Below are 16,240 nucleotides of genomic sequence, written 5' to 3' on the forward strand. Positions count from 1 at the left end.
GCTCAGTTACAGACAAATTTGCCCATAGAAGCATGGATCTTCAAGAAAATCCAGGTTTCATGTGGAATTTGATTTTTGAATGTTGGCAAAACAAAAACATTAACACCATATAGGCAAGTAAAACAAACTTGTGGCAGATTTGGCCCGAAGCTCTCGGCCTTGTGACCTGTCAGCCACAGTGTCTCCCCATTTGCTGTCCAATGACCCCATGACTCAAAGCACTAAGATTGTTTGGATGTTGGTAGGTTAATGGCCTTCCGTGGAACCTGACTCCTTGTGGTTCTTACCTGGACTGTTCTTAAACGCAGCAGACAGAGTTGGGAAGGGCGCTTCTCCTTCTCTTGCCTGTTGGCCCCGTCTCCTGCTGGCAGGTTTCCTCCAGCATCACTGACAGGTGTTGAGAAAGGTATCAGTGGGATCTCTTGGTTGGGAAATGGGAATTTAGAGTTTCTTAAGATCTCCCTATCCATACTGGCTTCACTTAACTCATATCTACATCTACTTTTCCCTTTCTCCTCTTTTTGGTCCAAGGAGCATTTTCCTTCCCAGGGAATTCCGAGGCACAAGAGCCATCCTAGCCCTTCGTTGTTTTTATTCACACACCAAAAATAACTTTTTAAATCCCTTTTAGTTGTCTTGACCATTTGGGGGAAGCCTCCACTCATGTAGCATTAGTCTTCCTGACACTATTTTTGTAAACCTGTGCTACTCTCGGGTGTTTCTTCTTGGTTATGCATGCTCCTTCCGTCTTCCTACATAAGCATGTAAGATTTGACCACTTCAGATTGTATAGCCTTGTTAGCCACATTAGTTTAGGCTTCTAAGAGAGAAGAGAGTGCTGGGTGATCCGCCACATTCCTAGACTTCTGAAAGGTAGTCTCCCACTGGGGTCAGGAAAAAGCTGATATATTCCGTGGTGTGGGCCTTTCATTTGCTTGAGTGTTACTGCTCCAGCTGTGGGCAGGAAGCACAGGAGTCATTGAGATTTGGACCCTGCCTGGCAGGAGCCACCATCTAGTCGGGGAGGAAGGCAGCTGCTTGAACAAGTAACAGTAGTGGCATGTGATAAGTGCTAATGAAGGTGCCCTGGGAACCCGGGGAAGGAGCCACAGATAATTCTGTGAAGTAGGTAGGGGAAGAGGTGACACTGAGCTGATGCTTGAAGGATAAGCCAGAGAGGCCGCTCTAAGAGGCTGAGAAGGGCATTCCAGGCAATGAGAACTACGTGTACAAAGCCTGGTGACGTCAGAGAACATGGCCTGTTAGAAAAGCATGAGGGTCTTTTGTGGCCAGAATGGGGGCAAGGGTGAGGATGAGGCAGGAGCTGCAGGCTGGGGCCTCTGATAACCTCCCGCAGAGCTCATCCCAAACCCTAGTTTCCCACCACACTTAGGAGCCCATGATGGCCTTGTCTGACAGTGTTAGGACTGGCATCATTTTAGCCACCTACTTAAAACACTTTGAGGCCAGACACAGTGTCTCACACCTATAATCCCAACACATTAGGAGGCTAGGGCCAGAGGATCATTTGAGGCCAGAAGTTAGAGAGCAGCCTGGGCAAAATAGCAAGACTCAGGCTCTAAAATAAAAAAAATTCTAAAAAAATTAGCTGGGCGTGGTACATGCATCAAGTCCTAGCTACTTGATAGGCTGAGGTGGAAGGATCGGTTGAGTCCACGAGTTCTAGGCTGCAGTGAACTGTGATCATGCCACTGAACTCCAGCCTGGGTGAGAGTGTGTCTGTAAAATAAATAAATAAAACACTTTGTGTTATACTTGAGGGACTGATTTCTTATTTAGCTTTTTATTTTCACAGAATTTAAAAATTTATAGAAAAATAGCAGGGATCATACTTGGGACTTCACATACCCCAAATGTGTAAGTTTTGCCTCATGTATTTATCATTTTGTCTGTAGAGACATATTTTTCCATATGCATATAGTTTTTTTCTGAATCATTTGAGATTAAATTGAGTACACGATGTTCCTCGACTTATGACTGAGTTACGTCCCAATAAACTAATCATAAATTGACAGTATTGTAAGTCAAAAATGGGCATTTTATAGACATGATGGGATGCTAAAACACGGTACACAATATCCAGAAAGCCCTAACAGCATGGAACACTGTGGAGCCTCAGTCGTTTACCTTGGTGATTGCGTGGTTGACCAGGGGATCTGGCTTGCTGCCACTGCCCAGCATCGCGAAAGTGTTGCTAGCCTCAGAAAAGATCAAAATTCAAAGTATGGTTTCTATTGAATGCCTGTCGCAAAGTCAGAATCTTAAGTGGAACCATCGTAAGTTGGGGACTGTCTGTACTGTCCCTTTACTCCTAAATACTTCAGTATGTGTATCCTGAGAACAAGGGCATTCTCTTACATAACCCATTGTCTAATGATCCAAGTCAAGATTAGGAATGACAGAATATTATCTTATCCACATCCACATTCAGATTTCATGACTTGTCCCAAGTAAAAATAGTATGTTTTTCCCCAGTCTAAGGTCTAACCCATGAACACACATTTAGCTGTTCTTTTTAAGGGAAGAGATTGTTCTCTTCAAAAAATTTCAAAGTCAAGAAAAACAAGCCAGGTACTTTCTAGAACGCCCTTCAATTTGGGTTTATCTGATGTTTACTTGTGAATAGATTCAGGTTATACATTTTGGCAGGAGTTCTGTGTGAGTGGTGTTAAGTCATCCGCAATGTCTTACATCAAGAGGCACATGGTGTTGTTTTGTCTCAGTATTGGTGATGATTATAACTTTGGTCTTTTGGGTTAAGGTGGTGTCTGTCTACCAGATCTGTCCACTACAGTTACTATTGTAATTATGTAATTTTAGAGGAGATGCTTTGAGGCTCTGCATACATCCTGTACCTCATCATGCTTTCACCTGCTGCCACAGATGGCCTTTTTAAATCCATCAGTCCTTCTGTGTTTTCTCTTAGCATTCTACAGTAAGGAAGAGCTTTGCTTTCCTAAGGGATGGGTCTGCAAACTCAATTTCACATCTTTGTATTCACTTTTCACTTGCTGGGCCAGGTCCTCCTGGCCCTCTTCCTCTCATCCTTCCCCTTTGGTGTGCTTTTGGGGATGTGAGGTATATAATGGTGGTTCTTGTGCTTGGGGAGAGGCCTGAATCCTTCTCTAAGCAGCAACTTGCTTGTCTTTGGCAGGACTGACCCGGCATGGGGCTAAAAGCATGCTGTGTCAGACCATTGGCGTTTCCCTCAGGCCTGGGGCTGTGTGTGGGAATGTGGTCTGTTGCCAGCTTTCTGTGCTCAGCCTGGGCTTAAGTGAGGACAGTTTTAGGGGGGTAAAAGAACTATGGGTCCCCACTAGGAAGCCATGGCTGACCCATGGTCCAGGCTGAATTTGTTCATCAAAGCTCCTCTTTCCCTACCCCTACAAACCCACACTTCACTCTTAGAGCACGTGTGTACACACAGGCTTGGTTGGATTTCTTTCCATCTTGACAAAAAACAAAATAAAGTCCTAGTGTGACTTTGATCATTGTGAATTAAGGACCTTTTTGTGTGTCTCTGGTTTTAGGAGAGCCTCATTCATGTGATTGATCTGAGGCTCTAAAAGTTTCTGAGCAACATTAAGAATGTCTCATTAGGATCTTCTCTTTAAAAATACCTTAAAGATCTTCTTTTTATTTCTGCTGGTGAAGCTCGCTAGGGAACCAGAGACATGGGAAGATGAATTGGAGGCTCAAGAAGTACCAGAGAGAGGATTTGCAGGAAAAGTTGGGGGTCAGATATGCACCTGAGTGGTATGAAGCAGGGAAATGCTTTTCAAATAGTGTGGTTCATTTTTTTCCTTTTTCCCCCTTCTCTCTCTCTTTAGACAGGCTCAGAGCTCAGCCCAGTTGATGGACCTGTTCCAGGTCAGATGGACTCAGGGCCAGTGTACCATGGGGACTCACGGCAGCTAAGCGCCTCAGGGGTGCCGGTCAATGGTGCTAGAGAGCCCGCTGGACCCAGTCTGCTGGGGACTGGGGGTCCTTGGCGGGTAGACCAAAAGCCCGACTGGGAGGCTGCCCCAGGCCCAGCTCATACTGCTCGCCTGGAAGATGCCCACGATCTGGTGGCCTTTTCGGCTGTGGCCGAAGCTGTGTCCTCTTATGGGGCCCTTAGCACCCGACTCTATGAAACCTTCAACCGTGAGATGAGTCGTGAGGCTGGGAACAACAGCAGGGGACCCCGGCCAGGGCCCGAGGGCTGCTCTGCTGGCAGCGAAGACCTTGACACACTGCAGACGGCCCTGGCCCTCGCACGGCATGGTATGAAACCACCCAACTGCAACTGCGATGGCCCAGAATGCCCTGACTACCTCGAGTGGCTGGAGGGGAAGATCAAGTCTGTGGTCATGGAAGGAGGGGAGGAGCGGCCCAGGCTCCCAGGGCCTCTGCCTCCTGGTGAGGCTGGCCTCCCAGCACCAAGCACCAGGCCACTCCTCAGCTCAGAGGTGCCCCAGATCTCTCCCCAAGAGGGCCTGCCCCTGTCCCAGAGTGCCCTGAGCATTGCCAAGGAAAAAAACATCAGCTTGCAGACCGCCATTGCCATTGAGGCCCTCACACAGCTCTCCTCCGCCCTCCCGCAGCCTTCTCATTCCACCCCCCAGGCTTCTTGCCCCCTTCCTGAGGCCTTGTCACCTCCTGCCCCTTTCAGATCTCCCCAGTCTTACCTCCGGGCTCCCTCATGGCCTGTGGTTCCTCCTGAAGAGCACTCATCTTTTGCTCCTGATAGCTCTGCCTTCCCTCCAGCAACTCCTAGAACTGAGTTCCCTGAAGCCTGGGGTACCGACACCCCTCCAGCAACGCCCCGGAGCTCCTGGCCCATGCCTCGCCCAAGCCCCGACCCCATGGCTGAACTGGAGCAATTGTTGGGCAGCGCCAGTGATTACATCCAGTCAGTATTCAAGCGGCCTGAGGCCCTGCCTACCAAGCCCAAGGTCAAGGTGGAGGCACCCTCTTCCTCCCCAGCCCCGGCCCCGGCCCCATCCCCTGTACTTCAGAGGGAGGCTCCCACGCCATCCTCGGAGCCCGACACCCACCAGAAGGCCCAGACCGCCCTGCAGCAGCACCTCCATCACAAGCGCAGCCTCTTCCTAGAACAGGTGCACGACACCTCCTTCCCTGCTCCTTCGGAGCCTTCTGCTCCTGGCTGGTGGCCCCCACCAAGCTCACCTGCCCCACGGCTTCCAGACAGACCACCCAAGGAGAAGAAGAAGAAGCTCCCAACACCAGCTGGAGGTCCCGTGGGAATGGAGAAAGCTGCCCCTGGGATCAAGCCCAGTGTCCGAAAGCCCATTCAGATCAAAAAGTCCAGGCCCCGGGAAGCACAGCCCCTCTTCCCACCTGTCCGACAGATTGTCCTGGAAGGGCTTAGGTCCCCGGCCTCCCAGGAAGTGCAGGCTCATCCACCGGCCCCTCTGCCTGCCTCACAGGGCTCTGCTGTGCCCCTGCCCCCAGAACCTTCTCTTGCGCTATTTGCACCTAGTCCCTCCAGGGACAGCCTGCTGCCCCCTACTCAGGAAATGAGGTCCCCCAGCCCCATGACAACCTTGCAGCCAGGCTCCACTGGCCCTCTTCCCCCTGCCGATGACAAGCTGGAAGAGCTCATCCGGCAGTTTGAGGCTGAATTTGGAGATAGCTTTGGGCTTCCCGGCCCCCCTTCTGTGCCCATTCAGGACCCCGAGAACCAGCAAACATGTCTCCCAGCCCCTGAGAGCCCCTTTGCTACCCGTTCCCCCAAGCAAATCAAGATTGAATCTTCGGGGGCTGTGACTGTGCTCTCAACCACCTGCTTCCATTCAGAGGAGGGAGGCCAGGAGGCCACACCCACCAAGGCTGAGAACCCACTCACACCCACCCTCAGTGGCTTCTTGGAGTCACCTCTTAAGTACCTGGACACACCCACCAAGAGTCTGCTGGACACACCTGCCAAGAGAGCCCAGGCCGAGTTCCCCACCTGCGATTGCGTCGGTAAGTCCGCCTGGGTATCAGGGAAGGGCAGAGAAAGGGCTGTGGCCTGGTGAGCTAGGATTTCTAGGCCCTGTCTTTCATTTGGCAAACATTTACTGTGTGCCAACTGCCACACTTGGTTCTGGGAACACAGAAATGAGCTCATAGCCTAGTGGAAAAGACATTGAAAGAAATTGACGTGATACTGTTGGTGTATGCCACGTCGGCTGAGATGGGCATAGGTGCTTTAATACACAAATGGAGTTGAAGGCATAATAGAGGCCTTCTTGTAGGAGGTAGTACTTGTGCCGAGCCCTACAGAGCCATCAGGTAGAACGGACACATTCTAGAGTAGCTTGGGCAACAGCTTAGTGGCTATGAGGGAGTGGAACTTACTTGGACTATTCTTGGTTCAGGCAGGAGCAAAAGGGCTTGGGTATATGTGGGGATGAACAAAAGGTGGTTTGGTGGGTGAGGAGGATGGTGTCAGGGGCTAGATTGTGTAGGGCCCAGGGAGCCAAGGCCAAGAGTTTGACTTGACCCCATAGGTAAATAGTGAGCTCCTGAGGATTTTAAAGCAAGGAATGCCCTGTTACCTCGTGCTTTTGAATGACTTCTGGCTTATGGTGGGGAGGGAAGCTTGAGGGCGCTGAGGAGGCATAGCTGTAAGAAAGGTGTTGTCATGAGCCAGGCAAGAAATGACAAGGGTCTGGCCTGAAAGAGCCGGTGGCAGAGGGAGGGGTTGGAAGGTCTCCAGAGGAAGGCTTGTGGGAGGAGGGGATGAGACACTGCAGGTCTCTGCCTGGGGTGGTGGTGTTCACTGATAACTCAGATTGGGAGGACAGGAAGTGAGTTCCCATTGGACAAGCCACATCTGAAGTGGCCAGAAGACCAGGTTAGGGTCTGAGTTACACGTTTGGATGTAGTTAGCATGCAAGTCATGGTTGAAGCTGTGCCGTGCATGAGAACGCATTGAGGAGTTGAGTCCACTTCTAAGCCTTGCCTTCTGGAATGAGAGCAGGGTGCAGGGCCGCTGAGGACCACTCCCCAGTAAGCGTACTGTCTCTGGGAAGTTCTGGAGGCAGTGGTAAGCTTCAGGTCCACTCGACCCCCACGCTCTGTTTAGGGAGTGTTCTGTACAAGATATGTGTGTTTCAGATGTTGACAGAAAACACAGTGATGCTGGCGGTGAGCATATTGAATTCTTGTGATTTTATGATAACACAGACGGGTCTTGGGAAAAGGCTGTCTTCCCTACTTGTGAAAAATACGTAAATATCAAGTAAGTCATGTGCTTGCTGGGATGTTGTCTCCCGGTCAGTGGGGAGGAGCTGGGCTGTTCTGCCTCCTCCAGCTACCCCTCCCTGACTCCTGGGGTACGAGGCAGAGGAGTGGGTGACAAAGAGTCACATGCAGAGCAAGGATAACCTGGCCCCAGGGCTCTTATCTGGGGGTGAACAGATATGCTGCCAGGCACTCAGAGACACGCTCCTAGATGGTGGTTCCCACTGGCCCTGTCCATTCTTAGATATGACTAGTAATGACATGACTTCTAGGGCCCTCTTATTTACCAGCATATGGGGGAAACTTGTTTTGATCATGGGGTCCGCCTACCTTTTCTCCGTGCGTGTATGTGTGTGTCCCATCCGCCTGTGTTTAGCACCTCGTTTCTCCTTCTACAACGTGGGAAATATACTTACCTAGTGTTTTAAGACATAATTGATCCTTAGCCAATATTTTAATTGTTGAATTTAATTATATGGATATTATGTGTGGTCAAACTAGTTTTTAAATTTGCATCCCAACTCCATCACTTACTAGCTGGGAGTGCTTGGGCACTTTACATAACCCATCACGGTTTCTGCTTCCTCATATGTAGAATGAAAACGATAATAGTACCGGCCTCACCGGGGCTGTTGTGAGGATGAAATTCGTTACTATGTGTAAAGCACTTAGTGCTGTGTTGGCACAAGAGTGTCAGCTGTTATCAAGCCTATCAAGTCCAATAGGGCAAGAAAAGTAAAACCATACCTTTGTAAAGGAAAGAAAAAGTTGGCTGTTCCTTTAGTTATCATATATTAATTACCTAGCCATGTATAACTACCAATAAGGATAAAATTAACAGAAATGGTTCATCACTGAAGGACTTTGCGGTTTCCTTTTTTAATTTTTAGGCAGGGTCTCACTCTGTTGCTGGGGCTGGAATGCAGTGGCATGATCTCCGCTCACTGCAGCCTCCACTTCCTGGGCTCAAGCAATCCTTCCACCTCAGTCTCCCGAGTAACTGGAATTACAGGCGCATGCCACCATACTTGGCTAATTTTTAAAAATTTTTTGTGGAGACGAGGTCTCACTATATTGCCCAGGCTTGTCTCAAACTCCTGGGCTAAAGCGATCCTGTCATCTCAGCCTTCCAAAGTGCTGGGATTATAGTCGTGAACCACTGCGCCCAGCCTATGGTTTACTTAAGGAAAAAATAAATAAACAATAAAATATTTAGTCACCCACTCAACCAGTGTGTGCTGAGTGCCTTTTACCTCCGAGGCCCATGCTGTTGTATGGAAGTGGCTGCATCGCAGGAGTACCCTGTAGCACAGACTTGGTTGTCATTGTGGGAGGTCATGTTTTATCTAGGAAACTCTTGTTTAGAGCTGGGTTTTGAAAACTCTAGTGAACACAGATGAGGAGAAGCAGAAAGGCTTTCCAGACTGAGTAGTGCATAAACACAGTCTTGGGGCAGAAGGAGCAAACTTGTAGGATGGGATGTTGCAAGGGTGACCTGAAACCTCTGTTCTCCTGCATTCCTCGGATGAGGAGCCTCCACCAGAGAGGATACATCTTCCCTTGTAGGCAGTGAGCAAAAACGCAGGCATCTGTCAGCATCAGAGAAACCAGACCTTCAGGAACTGGGAGCTAACAACACTTTGTATTGTTAAATTAGAGGAAAATACTTAGGTGAAAACAGCAGAAACAAATTTGAACGATCATCTCAGTTAAGTTTTAGAAAACGGAAAAAAGACTAGAAGGAAATATATCAACAGTGGATTGTCTCTGTGGTTGGAGTATGGATGACCTTTCCCTCATGTGTTTTTTGAATTTTCTACGATGAAATTTGTATTGTATAACCCAGAAATATTTGTGAAAGTGCATGCTAGCAGTAGCATGGAAGGTGGATTGGTGAAAGGTGATAACCCTGTGGTAGGAGACCCGTTAGGAAGCTTTTGAGAGTAAAAGTGTTTATGAAGCACCTGCTCTGGTCTAGGCACCCTGCCAAGTACTTTATAGTCACCACCTCACTTAATCCTCATAGCAGCTCTATGAGGTAAGTACTGTCAGTGGCTCCATTTTAGCCATGAGGAAACAGATTAAGTAATTTACCAAGGTCATACAAACTAATGAAAGTGAGATTTGAACCTCGGCAGTTGGACTCAACCACCATGTCATATTGTGATTGAAACTGGTCAGTTGGGAAACAAGTCCTCACTAAAACAATGGTAGTAGAATGAAGAGAACCAACGAAGAGATTTGCTCTGAAACAGCTTCTGGAGGGCCTGAGATTCGTGTTAGGAAAACCTATTCTGTTTTCCAGAATTGTCTGGCCACATGCTTCTCACTCTGTTGCCCATACTGGAGTGCAGTGGCATGATCTTGGCTCACTGCAACCCCTGCCTCCTGGGTTTAAGCAGTTCTCATGCCTTGACCTCCCGAGTAGCTGGGATTACAGGCACCTGCCACCATGCCTGGCTAATAACTTCTTGTATTTTAGTAGAGACAAGGTTTCACCATGTTGCCCAGGCTGGTCTCAAACTCCTGAGCTCAGGCAGTCCACCTGCCTCAGCCTCCCAAAGTGCTAGGATTACAGGTGTAAGCCACCACGCCTGAACAGGTGCTTCTTCAGTTGATATGGTAGAATTTGTCTTTGTGAATTCAGGCTCAGAACAAGGCTTAGAAATCAAGGTGCTCACTCTGGGATGACAATGGGAAAATCCCATACTCCAGAAATTCATCCCCTCACCAGTGGTAGGTAGAGAGTTATAGGTTAATATAAGGAAGAATTTTCCATAGAAGTGGGGGTGAAATATGGAAACTCCATGAAGCCACCTAATAGCTGATAACAGAATATGGGAACAACTTTATAAAAGCATACAAGTTCCTATAGCCAAAAAAAAAAAAAAAAAAAAAAAAAAAGGCGTGGGGGAGGGGCCCGGGCGCTGTGGCTCATGCCTGTAATCCCAGCACTTTGGGAGGCCAAGGCGGGCAGATCATGAGGCCAGGAATTCGAGACCACCCTGGCCAGTATGGTGAAACTCTATCTCTACTAAAAATACAAAAATTAGCCAGGCATGGTGGCGGGTGACTGTAATTCCAGTTACTCTGGAGGCTGAAGCAGAAGAATCACTTGAACCTGGGAGGCTGAGGTTGCAGTGAGCTGAGATCATGCCACTGCACTCCAGCCTGGGTGAAAGAGCAAGACTGTGTCTCAAAAAACAAAACAAAACAAAAAAACCTTCTATTATTCAAGTTATTTGGTAATTTTGCCAAATAAGCAATTTAGCCAATATGGGCATCACCACGTAACCAAAGTCCCCAACCCGTTTATATAAAAATGATGGGTTTCTGAAGGTCTGGATGGGACTCATATGGATTTTTTTATCTGAATCTTGAAGTTCTAGAATTAAAGGCACCCCTTAAAGCTTCAAAGAAGTAAACTTATAAGCTATGAAAGGAAATGCCATTCTCTAAAAGGTAATATGATGTTTACAGCTTTGAGAATATTTATCACAAGTTGAATTTCTATGTTGAATTATTGCAAGTGACTTGTGGATGTGGATATTTAAAAATACTCATTGGAGAGTCCCCCCACAACCATCCTATAACACCATTGTCAGAAACAGGACAAGGAGCTATAGAGACTGTTGTTCCCTTCGCCTTTGTGTATTTTGTCTATTTTCAGTAACAGGGAAATTCCCAAGAGGAGCCAGTTTAGGACAGAGAATGAATGCAAATGACTTTTTAGTGGGAAAAGCATCCTTTGTGCTCATCTAGTCACCATCTTAGAGATGAGGAAGCAATCTGTGTTAGTTTGTAAGTGTTGTCCTGATGTCTCCGGGGAGCAGCCAACAGGAAGCTGCAGAGACTAAACCACAGCAAAAGCAAGAAGTTAGGAGGTGTAGATGCTAGTGGTTGCCTTCATAGAAATATGTTGTATTTTTAATCAGTTGATTGTTCTTCCCTGAAGAAGTGGCCACAGGGAAAATATCTCCTTTGCCTGGAGCATGGTGAAAGTCTGGGTGAGGGAGTGGCATTGTCCAGCGAATGTAGCCGGTGGCATGTCTGTCAGAGAATTTCAAATGGGACATATTCCTGAATGGAGGACACAAAGTTATTTGTTTACAGTCGTGTAAAGTCTGTTTTCTACAGTTTTTATTTCTATGAGAATGTATCACACAAACCCCTCACCCCACTGCATTGAGATGAAGAGAAACTTCATATCTTTTAAATATTTTTTGAAACAATGACTATTTGGACACCATATAAAGGATGGGGAATCTGACGGTGAGTAGGAGGGTATCAGAGAAAACTTCCTGCAGGAGAGGATGTCTTACTGAGTTTTAAAGGATAAATAGAAGTTTAATAGAGGAACAGGGAGAAGGGACGTGAAGTTTATGCAGATGAAAGACGTGTGGAAAGACACATGAAGATGTGAAAGATGAGAGAACGTGGGGAAATACAGGTCATGCCGGTGTGACGGGTGTGGAAGATGAAAGATTGGGAGTGGCTGGAGAGGAGAGTTTCAGGGGAAGAGGGGATGATACCAAAGCTAGAGAAACCAGTTTGTAGGCTCAGATGTAGTTCAGGCAAGAAATAATGCGCCTCTGAACTAGAGTGACCTTGAGTAGAAAGGAGGAGGGGAGGGGGCAGATAAAAGAATAAGAAAAGAATTAACTGCTCCAGTGACTGGTTGGATATAGGAGTAAGGGAGGAGGAGTGGTCACAGGTGACTCCTGAGGTTTCAGGCTGGGCGACCGGGTTGATGGTGCTGCCTTTCACCAAGGTTAGAAATACTGCGGGGGCGGGGGGGGGTGGGGCAGCCAGTCTGGGTACCTGGCTTTTGAGATGTCTGTGGGACCTGGCAGTGTCAATCTGGTCAGATCTGTGAACTGGTAGTTCTTTGGCAGACTGATGGTAACTGAAATGTTCAGTCCTGGTCATTTCACCAGGCTGATTGTGTAGATCAAAAAAAAAAAAAGACCAAGAATGGAAGTTACCACCGTTTAGGGGAGAGGAGCTCAAACAGGAGGCTTCGAAGAAAGTGTGGAAAAGATGTGGGAAGAAATTGAGGAGAGGCTGGGTTAAAGAACCAATGGATAGTTTCAAGGTTGGGAGGGCTAACAGCATCAGAAAAGAAGGGTTAGGATTTAATGCTGGATTCTTTCTTGTCTTACATTATTTGTTCTGTGTGCACCAGTCTTTGCAGTTAAAGCCCAGGTTCCTTAAGCACAAGGACTGCATGGTTTTTTTTTTTTTTTTTTTTTTTTTTGAGGTGGGGTCTCACTCTGTCACTCAGGCTGGAGAGCAGTGGCACACTCACAGCTCACTGCAGCCTTGACCTCCTAGGCTTGAGCGATCCTCCTGCCTCAGCCTCCCAAGTAGCCAGGACTACAGGCATGCACCACTATGCCTGGCTAATTTTTTAAATTTTTTGTAGAGGAGATGGGGTCTTGCCATGTTGCCCAGGCTGATCTTGAACTCCTGGGCTCAAGCGATCCACCCATCTTGGCCTCCCAGAGTGCTAGGATTACAGGAGTGAGCCACCGTGCCTGGCCGCGTGTTGTATTTATAAAGCATCTAGACTGGTGTTAAGCCTATGGCAAGTACCCTTCATATTTTTTGGTCAACTGGTCAGCCTTATTCTACCTCCATATTTATACTCTGCGAAGGTGTCAGATGGGTTTAGGAATGATCTCCTTACCTGTAATGTTTATGGTCTTGAATATGCCCATTTTTATAAAGGCCCAGCATGCTGTACATGGTTTCACAGGCAGCTGACCTGAGATTTTAGTGTTAAAAAATTCATCCAGCACACCTGATCCAGAGTAGGACCTAACATTCTACCTGCCCATGGCTGTGGCTTTGTAACTATCAGGAGGCATCATGCTAGCAGTCATTGACTGTCATTAAAATGGAATCTAATTATCTGTATAATCTTAACGCTCTTCAGCGTTAAGTCCACTAAAATTATATCAGGAAACTGAGTTCTGTGGTTTGAATGTTTTTGTTTCCCCAAACTTACGTTGAAACTTAATCCCCTAAAGTCAGTATTGAGAGGAGTGGCCTTTAAGAGGTGATTGGGTGATGCAGGCTTTATCCTCATGAATGGATTAATTCATTCATGGATTAGTGGGTTAATGGATTAACAGGTTAGCATGGCAGTGGGACTGGTAGCTCTATTCAGAAAGGGAAGAGAGACCTGGCACACCCAGCCCCTCACCATGTGCCCTGCACCACCTGAGACTCTGCAGAGTCCCCATCAACATGAAGGGCCTCAACAGGTGTGGCCCCTTGACCTTGGACTTCTCAGACTCCAGAACTATAAGAGATAGATTCCTTTCCTTTATAAATTACCCAGTTTCAGGTATTCTGTTATAAACAACAGAAAATGGACTAAGAAACTGGGGCAATTATATAGGATTGTTTGGAAAGAGTAGATAGGTATAAATGGAACCTTTGTGTTATCTTGACATCTGTACATTAATTGCATACTGTCTCTCTGTACTAATGTCATAAAAAAGAAATGCCTCAGCTGTGCTCCTGTGTATATTCCTGGCCATTGATTCCCCACTGGAAAAATGTGGATGGCTTAGTTTGTGTGTAGAGAGTGCAGAAAGGTGGAAGGTTCTTTTAGAAATTAAACATCTCTCTTTCTGTTAGGTAGTAATGAGTGGTTTCTTGTGTTAAGTGTCTCTTGCTGATAGCAGAAATATATTCATTCTCTCCCCAGCCTAGAGCAGAAATGGAACAGAACATATTTTTCTATTTTAATGAGTATAGAATTAAGTGCACAGGGTTAAGAAAAACACCTAAAGCCGTATAACGAGCATTTTCTCAAAAATTGGATTTTGCTCTCCTGAGCTCTCCCCCAGAGCTTTCTGCCGTGTATTTTAGAAAGGGGGAAAAAAAAGAACCACCTTCACTTCTTCTCTCAGTGATCAAAACAAGACATAAAATAGGTTTTTCTTTAAGAAGAGTTGAGCCATTTCCCAGCGATGCCACTTTACCTTTATGGAGAAGGAAGAAATATTACCCTGGGGACTACAAGGTAAAACAGTGACTTAACAGCAAGATGGTAAAATACTCCTTTCCTGAAACCTGGTGAAAGGAACCAAATCAATAAAAACAGAGGAAAAGCTTTCATCAGCTGAAATTTGGGAATAGCCCCAATCTTCAACCATGAATTCCAAGGGCTGTCTGCCACTTTGAGATCAAATTGAATTAAAGAATGACACACTGAGTATACAACTCCCAGTGTTGGGAATAATAACAGAGGGACCCCACAACTTGGAGAAATGGGCTGGAAGATGGAAGACCACCGTCTAGAAGCCATGCTCTTTGGAAACCAGGGAATGCAGGCAGAGCATGCTCCCCATTTGCTCCAGCTTTTGAAGGGGATAAGGTCTGGGCTGAGGATGGTGGGCTGGAGAGATGGGAAATCATATCCTAAGAGCTGGCTTTGTAGCTGAGGGCCAACAGTACCGAAAAGGCTATTGTGCAAAGAAAAAATATTTGCTGAACCACCAAACAAAAATCCTGTCAACTGTGGGGCTTTATTTTAACTTGACATCTTATCAGAGTGACCAGCTCAGTCCCTTTTGAGGGAATGAACCAAAATCCCAAGAGTGTCTCTCCCCATCAGGACAGAGTACAACCCAACCCTCAACATACACATAAAAATTTAGAGGCATTGGCTCCAACAGACAAAGGGCTTGGAGATGAAATTTCCCAGTCGCAATTGTCCACAGCCAGCCCCAGTTCTCCTATCCCCTCTCAGCCTGCTGAACTTTCAAACTAATAATTGAAACCTCTACAGCATCTAGTTATCTAGCTGAATTTTTAAGGGAAGAATTTGAGCACTGTCCAGGTAAACAGGAGTAAGGAAATTCTGCCCACTCTATTTTTGGGCAAATGAGTATAGACCAGTGGCTTTCAACTGGAGGCTTTCCATTCCTTGCCCCCAGGGGACATTTGGCAATATCTGAGGACATTTGTGGTCATCACAAGTGATGGGGTACTACTGGCATCTAGAAGCTAGGGGTGCTGCTAAGCCTTCTAACAGCCCCTACAGTAAAGAACTAGTTGATCCAAAATGTCAGTTCTGCCAAGGAGGAGAAACTAGAGATCAGCTTCCCCTGTGAGAAGATTGATTAACAAACAAACGAAATCAACATGGTAGCCATTCAAATTCTGTAGGAAAAGCGGAGGGATTAATATAACATTTAATATGAAAATTTATAATTCTTTGTACATTTTCATTAGTGTTAATAAGCTTAGTTGCAAACAAATACTTAAGCTAAAAAAAGAAAATTTACATGAGAAAATACAGGAATTGTTTAAACTGCTGACTTATATCTTCAGGGAAGTTGAAGAAAACAGTCGCTATGAAATAAAAAATGAAAGATGAGGTGCTAAGTTATAAAGAAGTCGTGAGAGTTACGGATTAAATTCCAGAAGAACCATGCCATTACAAAGCACATAAAAAGTGCATTAAGAAGCTACAAAAAGCAGAATCAGAGTTAACAGAAAAAGCAGATTGGTGAGGAAGAGGCATGGTCTTGAAAGTTTACCCCAAAACGGGAAAATGTAGAAATGAACAGTATAGCTGTGGCGTACAGTGAGGGAAGCAGAAGAGAGGGACAGTAGGGACCCCACACACAGATTCATTCTGGTGGGAATCTTGGGAACACTCGGTGTTCTCGGCGAACAGCGTGGAGCAAACTGAACAAACGTGAGAGTCAAAGGTAGAACAGAAAACATTTTTGAAGTGAAAAGGTGTTATAATAAGTTATCATATCCCAGGGAAAATTAGGGAAATTTGACAGATAACAATGCTGATTAACTTATTAAATTTCAAGGGTGAAGAATCACCTACAAGTTTAAAAAAAAAAAAAAAAGTTGGTCACATACATTAGGTTTTTGTAGACAAATGTTTTTTAATTTTTAAATTTTTTTCTTTTTTAAAAGCACTTTCAAAAAACATTTTGTATTGAAATAC

The 16,240-nt window shown here is 46.1% G+C and overlaps 1 protein-coding gene across 1 annotated transcript in view; it reads left to right on the top strand.

The window, feature by feature from the left end:
- Positions 1-16,240, top strand: part of TET3 (tet methylcytosine dioxygenase 3) — a 106,803-nt gene that overhangs the window by 40,659 nt on the left and 49,904 nt on the right. Inside the window, exon 3 of the mRNA XM_030827703.1 lies at positions 3,852-5,991. Within this exon, the coding sequence (XP_030683563.1) occupies positions 3,852-5,991 (2,140 nt within the window). The remainder of the gene's footprint in view (positions 1-3,851; positions 5,992-16,240) is intronic.

Source organism: Nomascus leucogenys, chromosome 14, assembly GCF_006542625.1.
Source record: "Nomascus leucogenys isolate Asia chromosome 14, Asia_NLE_v1, whole genome shotgun sequence".
Classification (NCBI taxonomy): domain Eukaryota; kingdom Metazoa; phylum Chordata; class Mammalia; order Primates; family Hylobatidae; genus Nomascus; species Nomascus leucogenys.